General features: G+C 51.2%; 1 protein-coding gene across 1 annotated transcript in view; it reads left to right on the top strand.

Annotated features, from left to right (window-relative positions):
• Window positions 1–15,446, top strand: part of ADCY5 (adenylate cyclase 5) — a 147,975-nt gene that overhangs the window by 110,094 nt on the left and 22,435 nt on the right. The window contains exons 8-12 of the mRNA XM_045502281.1: window positions 1,641–1,781; window positions 6,005–6,027; window positions 6,955–7,099; window positions 8,288–8,385; window positions 11,387–11,474. Of these exons, the coding sequence (XP_045358237.1) occupies window positions 1,641–1,781; window positions 6,005–6,027; window positions 6,955–7,099; window positions 8,288–8,385; window positions 11,387–11,474 (495 nt within the window). The remainder of the gene's footprint in view (window positions 1–1,640; window positions 1,782–6,004; window positions 6,028–6,954; window positions 7,100–8,287; window positions 8,386–11,386; window positions 11,475–15,446) is intronic.

The raw sequence follows: 15,446 nt of genomic DNA, 5'->3' as shown, positions 1-15,446 counted from the left end.
TCTATTTTTAATAGTGTCATGTTCCATGTTCTTAATTTTTAAAGTGAATGAAGAGAACATTTTCTATTTCTCCCTAGATTAAAATGCCTTTTACTGATGAATCTTTCCATTGAACTGACCTGTTGGTCAGAACCTTTTGACAGAGAAATCTTCCCTCTTCCTTTCTTAAGAAGTTAGACTAGGGGTGCCTGGGTGGCTCAGTCGTTTAAGCGTCTGACTCTTGGTTTTGGCTCAGGTCATGATCTCATGGCTCATGAGTTCAAGCCCCGTGTTGGGCTCTGTGCAGACAGGTCAGAGCCTGGAGCCTGCTTCAGATTCTGTGTCTCCCTCTCTCTCTGCCCCTTCCCTGCTCATGCTCTGTCTGTCTCTCTCTCTCAAAAATAAATAAACATTAAAAAATTAAAAAAAAAAAAGACATTAGACTAAAGATAAAATTAAGCTGAGAGAAAAGTCCAGAGAAAGTGTTGAGTGACAGCAGAGGTTGATTTTTAAAGGGATACAGGGCTCCTTGGGACAGGTGTCCACCCTGACAGGGACATCACACGGGCACCTCATCCGCCGCAGCAGTGCAGCCCCGGAGACAGGTCCTGGCTGTGGGGCCCCTTCCAGGGAGCTGTGCCAGGCCCCCCACAGACCATGAAGAGGGATGGGAGGATTTATACACTCTGGGGAGAGCACCTGGTGGTTTATTTGTCACATTTTTGAACATTTGCTTGCTGTTTGACTATAGTTCAAGTAAACTGACCTCCTCCCAGGCCTTCCTCCCACCCCCTCCCCTCTGCTAGGTTGATGAGGTCTTCAGCCCCACCTTCCTGCCCCACCCAGGCTGAGGGCTGTTACCTTCTACCCTGGGTTCTATGGGGTGTGTTCTTCCAGCTTCTTGACAAGCGGTCCAGAAAGGATGAAATGGAGACAGAGAGTGACACCCCGCATCCAGAGCAATGTCAGCTGAAGCAGGCTGTGTCCCCTCCCCTCTGTGTCCCTGATCCTATGGGCTCCCTTCCCAGGCTCAGAGAGGGAGTTGAGGGGAAGGCTACCTCAGGTCTCCCCAGGGCCTCTCCAGCCCTCCACCTGGAGCCTATTGGATGGATGGACAGACAGAGATGATGGTTGGCACGTGGGGAGCCAGCTGAGGCCCCGCTTGTGTATTTGTACAATGTCTATCGGCCTTTGCACCTCAAACTCTAGTGACCCAAACCTCTCCAAGCTGCCTTCTGGGCAACAGGGCCTGTCTTACTGCACCCTCTGGCAGAACATGGTTGTTTGGGATAAGTTGAGTGGATTGGAATCCTAGGTTTCTTCTCCCTCCTTCACTTTGAGCGCCTCAGACCCAAGCTCTGCCCACCCCTGACAATTCTATGCCAATGACAATTGGGAAAGCCTCTTTGCTTTCTCATAAGACCAACCTCCCACCTAAGCCAGCTAGGGCTATGTTGGGGAATTTGGAGGGATTTAAGATGCTTTCTCCAGTGAGCTCTAGGATCCTGGCAGATGTCTAGGCTCCAGGATGTGCGCAGAAGAGAGGGGCACCTGCCTCAGCCCCTACCTGGCCAGGCACCTGGGAGCCATGAGAAACTGCCCACTTGGGCTCACCTGGTAGGCTCTGCCCACAGACTGATGCATGTGTTTGGCTCTCCCAGAAAGAAGAAAAGGCCATGATCGCCAAGATGAATCGCCAGAGAACCAACTCCATTGGGCACAACCCGCCCCACTGGGGGGCTGAGCGTCCCTTCTACAACCACCTAGGGGGCAACCAGGTGTCCAAGGAGATGAAGCGGATGGTGAGTAGTGGGGGGAACAGCGGGTGGGCAGTACTCTCCAGGGCTAGGGCCTCCCTTGAGTGTGAGGACGGGGTCAAGCCCCTTGTGTTGCCTGATGGCACCTGGAGAGCCACAGAATCCACTTTGGACTAGGAGCCAGAGTGCCTGATTTCTGGCCCTGAGCTCTCTCCATGAGTCCCACAGGCTGGAAGCAGCCCCTGAGTCCAGCCAGAGCCTCCAGTGGTCCGTTGGCACTGTCTGGTGGGCACCAGCTTATCAGGTGCCCTTCCTGGGCAGCTGAAACACATCCTTTGGCTCAGTTGCTCAGAGACCATCTCAGCACTTTTTGGTGAAGTGCCAGGTAATGGTCCCCTCTGCCCTCTGTGCTGAGAAGTGCCCCTGCTCACTGCGGGGCACTCTGCAGGGTGAGCAGAGGCCATGGAAGGGGTGGGGGACACGGGACCCCAACTGCCTTGGAGGACAAACACCCCCCGCCTCCCCCCCCCCACTGTCCCTAAACACACACCAAGAACAGGCTAATTCAGGATGTGCTGCCTGGGTTCTGTCAGTGATGACAAAGAATTCAGAGGGTGAGAGGAAGAGGGAGAGGGGTAACAGAAGTCAGGGTCTGGCAGCAGTGTTTTCCTTTGTTTTTATCAAAGAGTTTGGCATCTATGTCCGAACAAACTCCTTGGCTCACAGGCAGCCTGGTTCCCATGGGAGTCGCCCACCGTGAGAGAGGGGTGGGTGAAGCAGCAGGGTGTGGGGAACCGTGTGTGTGTGTGTGTGTGTGTGTGTGTGTGTGTGTGTGTGTGTGTGAGAGAGAGAGAGAGAGAGAGAGACAGAGAGACAGAGAGACAGAGCGCGCACATGCACACGCCAGGGTAGAAGAATGAGGTGGGGCGTGCCGGCACTAGGATCCCCAATTTGGGGTCTGTAGGTTGGAGCAGGTTTTAGCTACAGCAGCAGGGACTAGAGATAAACTCCATGAAAATCCAGCTGAGTCAGCTGACTGAGCCAGGGACAGGCTGGGGACCCAGCCACTCTGCTGCTTGCTAACTGGCAAATAACAGATGACAGAGGTTCAAGGAAAATGTGTAAGATCAAAAAATGAATTGAGTCAAGACCTCTATTTTAGTTTTTGACAGTCAAGAAGCAACTTGCAGGACATGAAGGTTATGAGGGAACAGAGTGGGAGGGACCCAGCCTTCCCCCAGGGCTTTGAACTTGGACTTCACAGGTCTGGCCAGTGCCGCCCAGGCCACTAGCCACATTCCCTCTCCCTGGGGGGCCCTCCTCAAGGCAAAGAGCAGTCGGTGGACCTCTTTGTTCTCACCCTAGCCCTTTAATAATCTGCTGTGGATTCTGTATCCACGTGACTGGGTCCAGAGGGGGTGAGCATAGTGTGGGGCCACTGAGAGCTGGGTGCAAAGAGGGAGGCTCTCATCCAGGTGGGAGGGAAGAGGAGCAGGAAGACAGGAGGGAGAGGACAGAGCTGAGCAGGAGACTAGGCGGGGAGAGGAGAGGAAGAAGAGCCACAAGCAGGCAGGAAAGGTGCCTGGTGGGCTTTCTCTGTTTAAAATTGTTGGAAAGCTTTTTTCTTTGGAGATACTTAGTATAAGCAGAGTCTTCAGTTATTTCAGAGTCCCAAAGGAGACAGTTTGGAGCATAAGCACCGGTTTAGCAGATGCATTAATCATTGTTAGGACCAGGAGCCTTGGAACCATCAGCGGAAGGGCTGTAACTGGGGAAAGGGCCGTCTCGGGGGAGACTGGCTGCCAGGCTCCTCCATGGCATCAGCTGCCTCGCCAGCACAGAGGGATGGGAAGGTGTGTGGAAGAACAGGGTTGGGGACGCCTCTGCAGCAGCCTTTGGGAGAAGAGACTCCCATCCCTCAACCTGGCCGGGCAGAGTCGCCAGAGGCTGGCGTCAAAGGACCAGTTCTAGCCCCCAGCCCGCCCAGTCCGAGTGTCTAGGCTGTTGAGGAGGTAGTTCTGCCAGCCGCCAGGCACACCACTGACTTCTGGTGTTAAACTTGCCTGAAACCTTTGGGAAAGATGCTCAAAAGGAGAGATGCTACCCTGACTTCCACCGATGGTGGGGGTGGAGGATTAGGTTAAGCAGTGTCTGAGAACACTAAGAAAGGTACTAACCTGTAGGCAGCACTCTTATTTCTTTAAATCTTGTTTCGGCTTTTACTCAGCTTTTAAAACGTAGTGACGAGCTGCTCTGGTGTGTGCTTAGGCACAAGTGTCGTGAAGTCCCTGAGGGTACTTACTAATAAGAAGGTTGACAGGAAGGGCATGCAGGGGCATCTGCTCATCTAACCAGGGAAGCTCTGCATTCTGTGGGGGCAGCGGGCTGAGCCTGAGTGCCCAGAGGAGACGAGCAGCTTGCCAAGCGGGTGTGCGAACCTCCGTGTGGATGAGCCGAGGGGCCATGGCCTCTGTTCCTGCTTTTAGGGCCAAGGGACCGGAATTGGGAACCACACAGGACCCCCTGAGCTGAGCTGCTCCCCAGAAGTGCTGTGGCAGAACCCATGTGAGGGTCCTCCTAGCCAGGCTGAGGACCGTTGCTCTAGAAGTAGTAAGCAGATCATGAGACTTGAACCCATCTGCGGGACTGTGTTCTTAACAACCATTTGCCATGGTTCATTTGCCGACACCCTAACCCAGTGCTGAGCTCTCCACACTAACATGGCATCCACTGGACCCAGTCCCCAGCCAACCCCAGTAAATGACCAGAGGAGCGTAGGGGAAGGTCAGAAATAGGTTTGTTAAAAACGTGTCGGGTAGATTTCTGAGCTGCAGAGACCGGCATAAGCATAGTACAGCCTGGTTGTCCTCAGTCCTGGAGTAAAATCCTTGCTGGCCCCCGTGGTGGAATTCAGTGCCAGCGCCTCACCGTATTCTGCGGACAGCTGGCCTGTCCAGGCCCTGTGCTGCCCACTCAAGCTCATGCTCTGAGGGATCGCGGGGGCACCCAGCTTGGGCCTGCTCCCCAGGCGGAGCACCCACATGACTAACACCAACTCCTCCAGCCTGGGGCTGGGATGGTGAAGTGGGCCGGGTCTTCCAGCCTGGACAGAGGGCCCGATGGTTCTCAGAGGACAAGAAGGGTCTGGCATCCTCGGAGGAGCTCGGGGTCCACAGTTGGGCACTTGGATGTGCCACTAGAGGCTGCCGAGGCCCCTGGGGGCCCTCCACTGGGGTGGGGGGTAGAACAGAGAACATGGGGTGTGGTGTGGACCCCACATCTGTTTCAGTGCCTGGCAACTCTGGCTCATGAATGCTTTTTGCATTTTCAAACTGTCTGCAGTGTGCATAAAGAGAGGTGTGTTCATTTGGCCTTGGGTTCACCTGGCGCTTACTGACCTCCATGTTTGCCCAGCAGTGTGCCCCACGCTGGGCCCCAAAAGACCACAGGTCACACTCGGTCCTTGCCCTGGCAACTGGAGCCTTACCTGACACAGTCCTGGGGCTGCTTGCTACCTCCTCCACTACCTCCTGGATTCCACCCCTTTGCCACTTTTAGGGAACCCACCCTTCATTCTGCCACAGCTGGTCACACCCCGAGACACATCTGTCCCTTTGTGGACTGCGTAGATAAATAGGGATTTGAGTTTGGAGACCGGTAAGGGACCTTCACACTCACCCTTGCCCTGTGTATGTGAGCAGCAGTCAAACCCATGGAACGCAGGTTTCTCACCCCAACCAATCCTGGCTTTGTAAGAACACGCTAGTTCTCATATTCTAGGAAAGCTGTTACAGGTAACTGGAGCTTAACTTTCTTAAGCTCAAAACATGTGAATTCCCAGATTTTGTGTGCTCAGTGAGGCTGGGGTGGGGGCAGTGGTCACTTAATGGTTTCTCTTATTCCATCTGAGTAAGTGGTAGAATTGAGAGGTACGCACCAAGCCCAGGCTCTGGGGCAAGGGGAGTTGGGGAATTGGATGTGGGGACAGGAAGAGCTTAGACATGTGAGTTTTGCCCGTGGGTGACATGAAATCACAGTGTGCCCCCAGCACGTAGCACAGAGCGTATCCCATAGGAAGAACCTGGCTGTATTCACTGAGGGAAGGAAGGACAAACTCCTGGGTGACAGTCCTCTCTCTGTGCAGACTCCTCGGTGAGCCGTAGAGAGTAAATGAGCTGCAGCCTTCCCGTAGTCCCTCTGGAAGCCTCAGTTCTCCGTCCTCTCTGTTCTCATACTTCTTTCCTTCTCTCTCTGTCCCTCTTTTTTAGGGCTTTGAAGACCCCAAGGACAAGTGAGTAACATGCCCTTCTTTATTCCTGCTCTCTTGGCCTGGGGGATAGCCCCACATTCGTCTTATAGCTCAGTTTCCCCACGTTGCTTGGGGAGTGAGGCCACACAGCCTTGCCTGAGAATGACCAGAGCACTGCAGCTGACAGATGGGCAGCCCAGGAGCCCAGGGCAGAGAGGCTGGGCTCGGCACTGCCCGTTTGTAATCTTCCCACAAACACATGCGTGGACATACGTGTGCACTTCACAACTACATACGTGCACGCTCTTCACATGCCTGTGTGCACGCGCACACACGCGCCTGCTCTCTCAGCAAAATGCAGACCTTGCACGTTGGTCACCAGGTCTGGCCACATCCTGGTGCCTTGAGGGAATGTGCTCCTCTTTCTCTTCCATTTCCTGGTTCTTGGGGGCTGTCAGAAACCCCACTCAAGGACTAGGCATCACCTTGAGTGATGGGCTTTTAGTTTGGCACCCTGATCATGACACCTGCTTCCCAGAGGGTGCCCTGGGCCGGGTTAAAGCAGCAGGGTAGCTCACAGCCCCTGGGGCAGCAGTCTTGCCTCTGGATCTTGGCCTTTATTTCAGGATGATGGCACCGCTGGAGAGTGAAGAGCAGAGACTGTTAGCTGTGGGGAAAAACAATGAAAACTTTGATAATAAGTCATATTATACTATAATAATACATGAGTAGAGTCAGAAAAGCCTTACTGTTGGCGAGGCCCTTCAGCCAGAAGGTCAGACACTGGCAGCTTTCTGTGCATGTGTGCAGTTAAGAAGCGGGGGGACTTGGGTTCCGGATCTCAGTCCGAGCTTCCCCAGCCCTTATTAGGGCCTTTCTAATGGGCCTGGGTGCATGGGCCCAAGTGGGCCCTCTTGCGGCGCCCCCTGGTGGTCAGCCTGCCGTGTGTCTGCATGTCTTGCTCCCCAGGAACGCCCAGGAAAGTGCAAACCCCGAGGATGAAGTGGACGAATTTCTGGGCCGTGCCATTGACGCCAGGAGCATCGACAGGCTGCGGTCTGAGCATGTCCGCAAGTTCCTCTTGACCTTCAGGGAGCCTGACTTAGAGAAGAAGGTACAGCACCCTGGGTGGGAATGAGGCCCTGGGCAGAACCATAACCAGGGGGAGGGGACAGGACAATAGAAGGCTCCCTTCTGCTCTCCATCACCATGGAAAGAGCCCTTTGTCTCCGTTCCCTCTGCTCCGATGCCATGCTACCCAGTAGATGGAGATTTTAGGGGGACTTTCATGGTCAGAAGAGAGAAGTCTTCACTTCCTCATGTCTCCATTTCCTTATCTGGAAAATGGGGATATTTAACATACCTTCTTCATAGGGTCATAGTGAGTATTAAATAAATCCATATATAGAAAGCACATAAGATAGTATTGGCCACATAGATGTTCCGTGAATGTCCATTGCTGTTTATGTTATTTTTATTGTTGCTATTATTGCTATCATTATCATCATCAGTGGATCCCCCTGCTGCCTCTGGCACACTGGAAAACATTTGGAAGAGGCAGTCAGTTGAGATCTCTTTGTCCCATCTCCTTAAATTGTGACTGAGAGGTTGGGTGACTTGCTCTAGGCCACCAGTGAAGTAGTGAAAGAGCCAGAACCAGACCTTGGTCCAGGGTCTTTGCCCACACCACGGCGTTTCCCCAGTGTTGAGTTAAAACGGGCTTGTTGAACTCACGTCATCATCCGGTGAGGCAAGCCTAGGAGGCAAGCACTGTTCACCAGCAGTTAATGGAACTGAGTCACAAAGCACCCTCTCTGGTGACTCTGTGCCAGCACAGCCTCTGTTCCCACCGCCTGTTGGTGTCTTGGGAGGAGCTGGGGCTGGGAGCTGGGCCCTCAGAGATGAGCTCTGTGATTTTGGTAAGCCTCATGTCCTCTCTGAGCCCCAGCTCGCTCACCTGGGAAGTAGCAGCTATATAGGTCCAGTACCTACGTCCATGCATAAGGATGCCATAGACCTGATATGTGTCCTCACGCGCAGATGGCGCTCCGTGATGTGAGCCATGATCCTGACGAGTTACTCTCATGGTGACCCGACCTACAGGAAGTTTCTGGTTTGACACAGTTCAACTGTCCTCCCCAACAGGCACCACTTTATAGTGCTTTGGACTGGTTTCTTGAGCACCAAGGCTAGTGCTGATTCTTCCAGGTCTCCAGATCTTGGGAGTGTTCTGGGGTGGAGCGGGGCCGGAGTGGATGGGGCCAGGTGTCTCTGCCCCTCTCATCCCGCACATCCCTCTCAGTACTCCAAGCAGGTGGATGACCGATTCGGTGCCTATGTGGCATGTGCCTCGCTTGTCTTCCTCTTCATCTGCTTTGTCCAGATCACCATCGTGCCCCAGTAAGTACCGTCCCTCTGGCTGTGGGGCTTCAAGGGTGGGAGGGGAGGTCATGTAGGAGAGCAGAGGCGGAGGTCTGCGCTAAGCCTGTTTAGAGGGAGAAGTTTCCAAATGTGTCCTCGATGGGACCGGGAAGCTACAAGTCTGACACCTCTCTTGTGACAGAGAGGTGAGTTGCTCCTTCCAGGGTGGGAGACTTCCCTCTGGGCGCTGCCTTGCTGCATGAGAGACTCCTTGTCGGCACTTCGTCATCTTGGCCCATTGTACCCACACTGCGGCTGCCCAGTAAATCACCCCAAAGTACTCAGGTTTGCTTCTGTGTGACCTTTGGTTCTTGCAAAATCATCAATACATCTTCAAAAGATAAGGGTTTTCTGCAACTCTGGGTATTTCAAAGAATGGATTTCTGGTTCTGACGACTTTCCTCAAAGAGATATTCTAGAATGCTTCCAAGGACTGACTGTGTCCCTTACAGAGGCCTGTGGCTTCTGAGGAACCACTCGGATGTTGCCAGTGGGCTTTTTGATATGAAGTGTTAGGGACATAGTCACAGTAGAGTCACATCTAAACAGGAAAGATAACTGCTCCATGTCTGTTTGCATGTGTGTGTATACATTTGTATGTGTGTGCCCATGTCTGTACACATATCTGTTACTTCTTATGCAACCTTTCAAACATACAGAAAAGTAATTAATATAAGCAGCACCCATCCCCTATACTGTAAAGTATAACTATTGTTGATATTTTATCATTTATCTGTTTCTTTTCTGCTTATTTAAATTTTAGACAAAAGGACATTCCCCCCCTCCCCTCAAAAACCCTCAATACAGTCCTATTTTAAGGGCTTTCCCTTCTTAACCACAGTGCCTTATACACCAGACAAAATTAGCAGCGGTTCTCTGCAGTCGTGTAACACCAAGTCCATGTTCAGATTTCCAAAATTGTCTCCCAACGTCTTCAACTGTTAGTTTATTCATAGCCAGGATCTACCCAGGACCCACTGGTTGTGTTCAGTTATGTCTCCTAAGTCCAACTTGATCCAGAAGGGGCCCCTCATCCCAATGCCTTCTACTCTTCATTTTGAAATAATTATAGACTTATAAAAAAGTGACAAGAGTATTATGGAGGGTTTCTGTACATCCTTCATCCAGTTTTCCCTCATGTTGACCACTTACATAACTGCAGTGTGATGGTCGAAACCAGGAGATTAACGCTGGCATGACACACTAGTAACTGGGGTGACACTAGTAACTAGTGACCATAATCTAATTCCGTCAGTGTTGCCCCTAATGGCCTTTTTGTGTCCCAGGGGCCAGTCCAGGATCCCACATTGCATTTACCTCTTCTGTCTCCTTGGCCCCAGCTAATCTGTGATACTTCCTCAGCCTTTATTTGTCTTTTGTGGCCTTAACACACTTGATGAGTACTGACCAATTAATGTGCAGATGTCTCAATTTGTGCTTGTCTGATGTTTTCTCATGATTAGACTGAGGTTATGCTTTTTTGACAAGAATCCCATACAAGTGATGTGTCCTTCTTAGTGCATGTTATCAGGAGGTACACAATGCCTTCATGTCTTGCTGCTCAAAGCCTTGAATTTTTAATGACACGTTGTTGCAGAGATAGAGCCATTACATGTGTACCCGCTATGACTCTGTCAGGATACCAGTCACTGGCAGCCAGTTCCACTCTGGTTGTGCAGCTGATGCCCATTGCCCCCCACATGGAGGTGGCGCGGGGCTGGTGGGACTGTGGGTTCTTATTGCCACAGGATCCAATTTTTCTGGTATTGAAATGGAGCTACAGGTATAAATAGGCAACCTAGTCCTTCTGTCCCACTGCACCTGCTAGTCCAGTTAGCTTGGGCGCATAACCCTGCCTCTGGGCCGCTTTTCTTTTTCTGCAGCATGGCTTGTGGGCGGGGTTTTCCTCCTTCCCTGCTCTGCCCACAGTGGCTTCATTCCCCCTGGCCGCAGCTCTGAGTTGCTAAGGCATTGACGGAAGTCTTTCTCTAGCAGTCCTTTCTCTACAGAAGCAGGAAAGACCTACTTTAAAGGTCTTTCTTTCCCTCTGAAAAGAGTTCTCTACCTTGTTCTATTTGTGTAAGGCATCTAAGTGCTGGCCTCTGGGGGAGCCTGGAACACAGACGCCCTTTGGATGCCTCTCTAGAGGTATTCACCTGCCTTTTCAAGTCATCCACTTGCCTTTAACTGGCTCACAACGCCTGGCATCTCTAGGCCATTCTTATACCCTGAAAGGGAAAAGGGACTTCTGTGGTCTCCTGATATGATGGTGTGTACCTTGGCCAGCCCCTGCCCCAGGAGGGCCAAACGAAGGTTCCAGGTGGAAAGTCACTGGCCACTCTTTTGTCTGAGGATTCTGGCCCATGGTGAAAGTCACCGGTGATCTGCCTCGGGAAGAAGGGGTGGGGGGTGGGGGAGGTTCCTTGCATTTTCTTGCTGAACTGGCTGAAGAGCAGGGGAGCAAAACTGAGTACGACTTGGTGTGGGGCTTGGCAGGGGACAAGATTTAGGGACTCTCTCCTCTAGAAGGATACATCACTGATGTTTCTCAGAGTGTCTGGTCGGGCTGCTGACAAATGCATTTTAAAAAATGATGGCTGTTTATCAAATCTGTTTCCAGCTTTCACAGTTAATCCTAGCTGAGAGTAACTACTTGGAGGGAATAACCAGGTGATTTTTAAAACAGGTCCTTAATTAGGCAAAATATTGAGCAGGTGACACTTGCTTCTCCATTTAGCCCCCCCCCCCCCACCCACTGCAGGCTTCTGCTCCCCACAGGGAGGTGCGGGGAGGTGGCAAGGACAGGAGCCAGACCATTACGGAGGGGTCCTGAATCAGTTCTCAAGGCTGTGTAAGCCCTTCTTAGTGAATCAGGGGCTAGAAAAGACTGGGCAATGGATTCAGGGGGAATGGAGCAACTTCCTTTTCCTTCCAGAGATTTTCAGGGCCCCAGAATTCCCCACCTCCTCTCTTTTTCCAGCTCCGTGTTCATGTTGAGTTTCTACCTGACCTGTTTCCTGCTGCTGACCTTGGTGGTGTTTGTGTCCGTGATTTATTCCTGCGTGAAGGTGAGTCTAGCTCGCACCTGAGCCCCCAGCCACCTTCTTCCCTCCCTCCCCAGCCCACTGATAAGGAGCTCCTCCCAGGAGCCCAGGAGTCACCCTTGGGGTCAGGGGTACATTATGCTGGGGCACAACTCTTGATTGGCATTGGCAGCAAGCTCGACTATAGGGAGCACTTTGTCAGTGGAGCCTTATTTGTGTTGGCTACTTTAATCTGCCTTTGCAAATCTTTGCAACAAGGAGGTAGTGTCACTGCCTCTTCTGTCTGTCCCCTTGGTATCCGGTAGGATGAAGGAAGGGCACCTAGCACAATGCCTGCTTGGAGCAATGGGCAATAAATATTTGCTAAAAGGCTGAGTGTGGAAGAGACCTCTCTCAACACCCCCTTCAGTGTCCCCATGTGCCTGGAATTGGCTCTGGGGGGACCACAGGGATGATGGCTTTTGAATCGCCCATCATATAGATGAGGAGAGTGGCCCAGAGTGGTTCAGTGTTTCAAACAGGGCCACACAGCTAATAATGTGGGCAGAAAATCCTATTCTGTGTTTTTCTCCCCTGCCTCCTCTTAGGCAGACTGTGTCCTTCAGGAGACCTGGCCACAAGCCATTCTGGTCTGTGGTGGAAATCACTCAGGTTCCCCTTTGCTTTGTCCACCAAGCCTTTCCGTCATTTCCTTCCCTAGTGGTTTAAGACTTCCCTGATGGGACAGCCTGGCCCCAGAAAGCACTCTGTCCTCAGGCAGGGACAAGCCCCTCCGGCTTCTGCTGTAACCATTTCTGTGCTCCTCCTCAACACTCACTTGGAGCCAAGCCCTGGGCAGGGTCAGGGGCAGACTCTGCCATCATTCCCTACACACACTGCAGTAAGAACCACATTCTTCTTCTGGAAGGATTGGACCTTTGTCACCTCCAGAGTCCCCTTTCTCTCTCCACGCTCAAAGCAGGGTATTTTGTTAGATTGTTAATTGTTTAATTACCTAATGGTCAAGGTCTTGGTGGAGTAATTGTCAGAACTGGAAGCCCCCCCCACCCCCCAACTGGGAATCATCTGGAGTGGTTTAGCCCTCCCCCTGAGCGGATACAGAAGGTGACACCCGAGAGAGGCAGGATGGGCCTGGGTCAGTTGGCGTGTTGAGCTGTGTGCTTGGCCAGTGACTTCACTGCCTCGTAGGGTTTAATCCTAGTCCCCTGCCTCTCCACCAGCTCCTTCCTCAAGTCTGTGTTGAGTCACCTCCTGCCTTTTGGTCTTTCTGTTGTCTTGCCCCTACACCTCACTCCCAACCTGCTTTTTCCCTCGGGAGCACTTCCACTTTCTCTATCTCGTGGCTGTGAAAGTACATGGTACATTCACAGTAGCCAAAGGGGGAAACAACACAAATGTCCATCAACAGATGAATAGATAAGCAAAAATGGTATATCTACGCAATGGACTGTTAGCTACTCACAGAAGGGAATGGAGTTCTGACACACGCTACAATATGGATGAACCTTGAAAACATGCTTAAAGAAGCCAGACTCAAAGGGACATATATTGTATGATTCCACTTGTATAGAATGTCTGGAATAGGCAAATTCATAGAGACAGAAAGCAGATAGAGGGTCCTGAGGTTGTCAGGATGGGGAATGGAGAATTAGTGCTTCGTGGGTGCAGAGTTTCTGTATCGAGTGATGGAAGGGTTTTGGAACTAGGGCATTTTGGAAATAGAGTGGTAATGGTTTGCACATTATGCATATAATTAATGCCACTAATTTGTACAGTTAAAATGCAAATTTTTTTTTATCTTTTTTTAATGTTTATTTACTAATTTGAGAGAGAGCCAGAGTGTGAGCGGAGAGGGAGACACAGAATCCAAAGCAGGCTCCAAGATCTGAGCTGTCAGCACAAAACCCGATGCGGGGCTCAAACTCACAAGCTGTGAGATTATGACCTGAGCCGAAGTCAGACGCTTAACTGACTGAGCCACCCAGGCACCCAAAATGCAAATTTTATGGTACATGTATTTTACCACAGTAAAGTCACAACAACCTAAGAAAAAAGGTGCACCATAGCTAAAAAGGCCTTGTAAACATTCTTTACCTGAACATCCAAAAGAATCGTCTCTCTTTTTAAGTTATAAATTGAGGCAAAGTCATTGTTTGATGTACCCAATGAGCTTATTCAAGTCTGAATCAAAGCTATATGTAGTCTACAATTTTAAAACTAGAATCTAGACTTCTCTCTTTCCCGTTCCCTGCTTTGAGAAATCTGAGCTGCTCTGACTTCATTTATGTTTCCTGATTGGCATGTGTTCCTGATGGTAGGGAGGAGTGGAGGTGGGGGAGGAAGGCTCATGGCCCCGCCTGCACTGGCTATTTTGAGTTAATACTTTGGTCCAGTGAATTCTTTTTGCCACTGTTCGAGATTATTTATGAAAATCATTCCTGTCTCCTTGTGTTTTTTTGAATCTATCTATTTTGTAATCAATGTCACCTTCAATAATTTTATTCTCAATTCCTTTATCCAGCTCAGTGATTTTTCTGACGCTTCTGTGGTGGCCAGGGTTCCCTCGGCGGGAGAGCTTGGTGGATGGAGTGCCTGTCCCCCACCCACTCCATCCCTCGCCCCTCCACACACACCCCCCCTCAACCAGGAGAGGCTGCTGCTTCCAGCTTATAGATATAGAGCTTCTATAAACTACTTAGGAGAAAAGTGCTCCCTGGCGTAACAAATCTGACACCTGCTGATTTGGGCCTTTGGGCTAGGAGTCAAGTAGACTGTAGTACCCACCTTGAGGTCCTCACTGCATTTCCCTGCACCAACCCCCCCCCCCTCCCACCACCACCTCTGATGCACCATCTTCTCAGCATTTCTCCACTTTCTGGGAAGTAGACCCTCACTGGAGAAGTTGTTTGTAGCTTGAACTCCTTCCATTTCATTATTCTTTCCTCTTCCATGTGGATGAACTGTTTGCACACTGAGATGTGACAGGGGTACTTCTCTGGCATCTGTGCAGCAGGGTGGACTGGCCTCGCTTTCCCTAATGCCGGGCGCGGCCTGTCCTGGACCCCACTGCACACTGTCTGCAGGTGCACAGACTAAAAGTTGATTTTATCACCTTTTCAAGGTACTGCCCTATAGCTGACTGAACTGGAATTTTCCGTGTCGTTCTGTTTTCACTTCGAAAACACTTGCCCTTTAGCAGAACCCAGACATTTCTCATCTTACTTGCACAGTTTTTCAGGAGTCATGGGCAGTGGCTTTCTGATGAGATATGACAGTTCTAAATTACCCGCAGCATGAGCCCAGCGGATGCAAAGCCAGGCAGCTCTGTCAGACACGGTTTCTTTCTCTTTTCCATTTGTTTTCCCATTTCCCCAATACAGTGTGGCCTTACTTGCTCAACTGTTGATGTTTTCACCTTTTTGTAGAGAGAAATGTGAAGAAAGTATCGACTGAATTAGTCGGATTAGCCAAGTTAGTTTTGTCAGCTGTCTGTCAGGGAATGGCTTCCTGGGTCCTTTTTGTGGGAAAGTTTTTCTGGAACTTCCTACCGAGTGCTCCGATGGCCTTTTCATGGTGGGCCTGTTTGGTCCTCTCCTGACAAAGCGTGATCTGGTTCACAGACATCTCTGGGGACTTGGGGCTAACCTGGTGTCTTGGTCTCCTGGCCTCGCTCTTCAGAGCATCGGCTTCCCTTCAGGGCCCCGTGGTCTCCGGGCTGCTTTGCCCTAACGATCATCCCTGGAGCACTTCTTTTCTTCTGGCGATGCCGTCTCAGAAGGCCAGTCTGAGCATCTGCACACGTCGCTCCTCCCTTCCCTTGGCATCTGTGCTGCCCTGGGCCCCACAGCTGCTTGTCTTAGAAAAAGCCATGCTGAGGGGTGCCTGGGTGGCTCGGTTGGTGAAGCGTCTGTCTTCAGCTCAGATCATGATCTCACGGTTCGTGGGTTTGAGCCCCATGTCGGGCTCTGTGCTGACAGCTCAGAGCCTGGAGCTGCT

Source organism: Leopardus geoffroyi, chromosome C2 (genome assembly GCF_018350155.1).
Source record: "Leopardus geoffroyi isolate Oge1 chromosome C2, O.geoffroyi_Oge1_pat1.0, whole genome shotgun sequence".
Classification (NCBI taxonomy): Eukaryota; Metazoa; Chordata; class Mammalia; order Carnivora; family Felidae; genus Leopardus; species Leopardus geoffroyi.
This window is presented reverse-complemented; position numbering and strand designations above follow the sequence as displayed.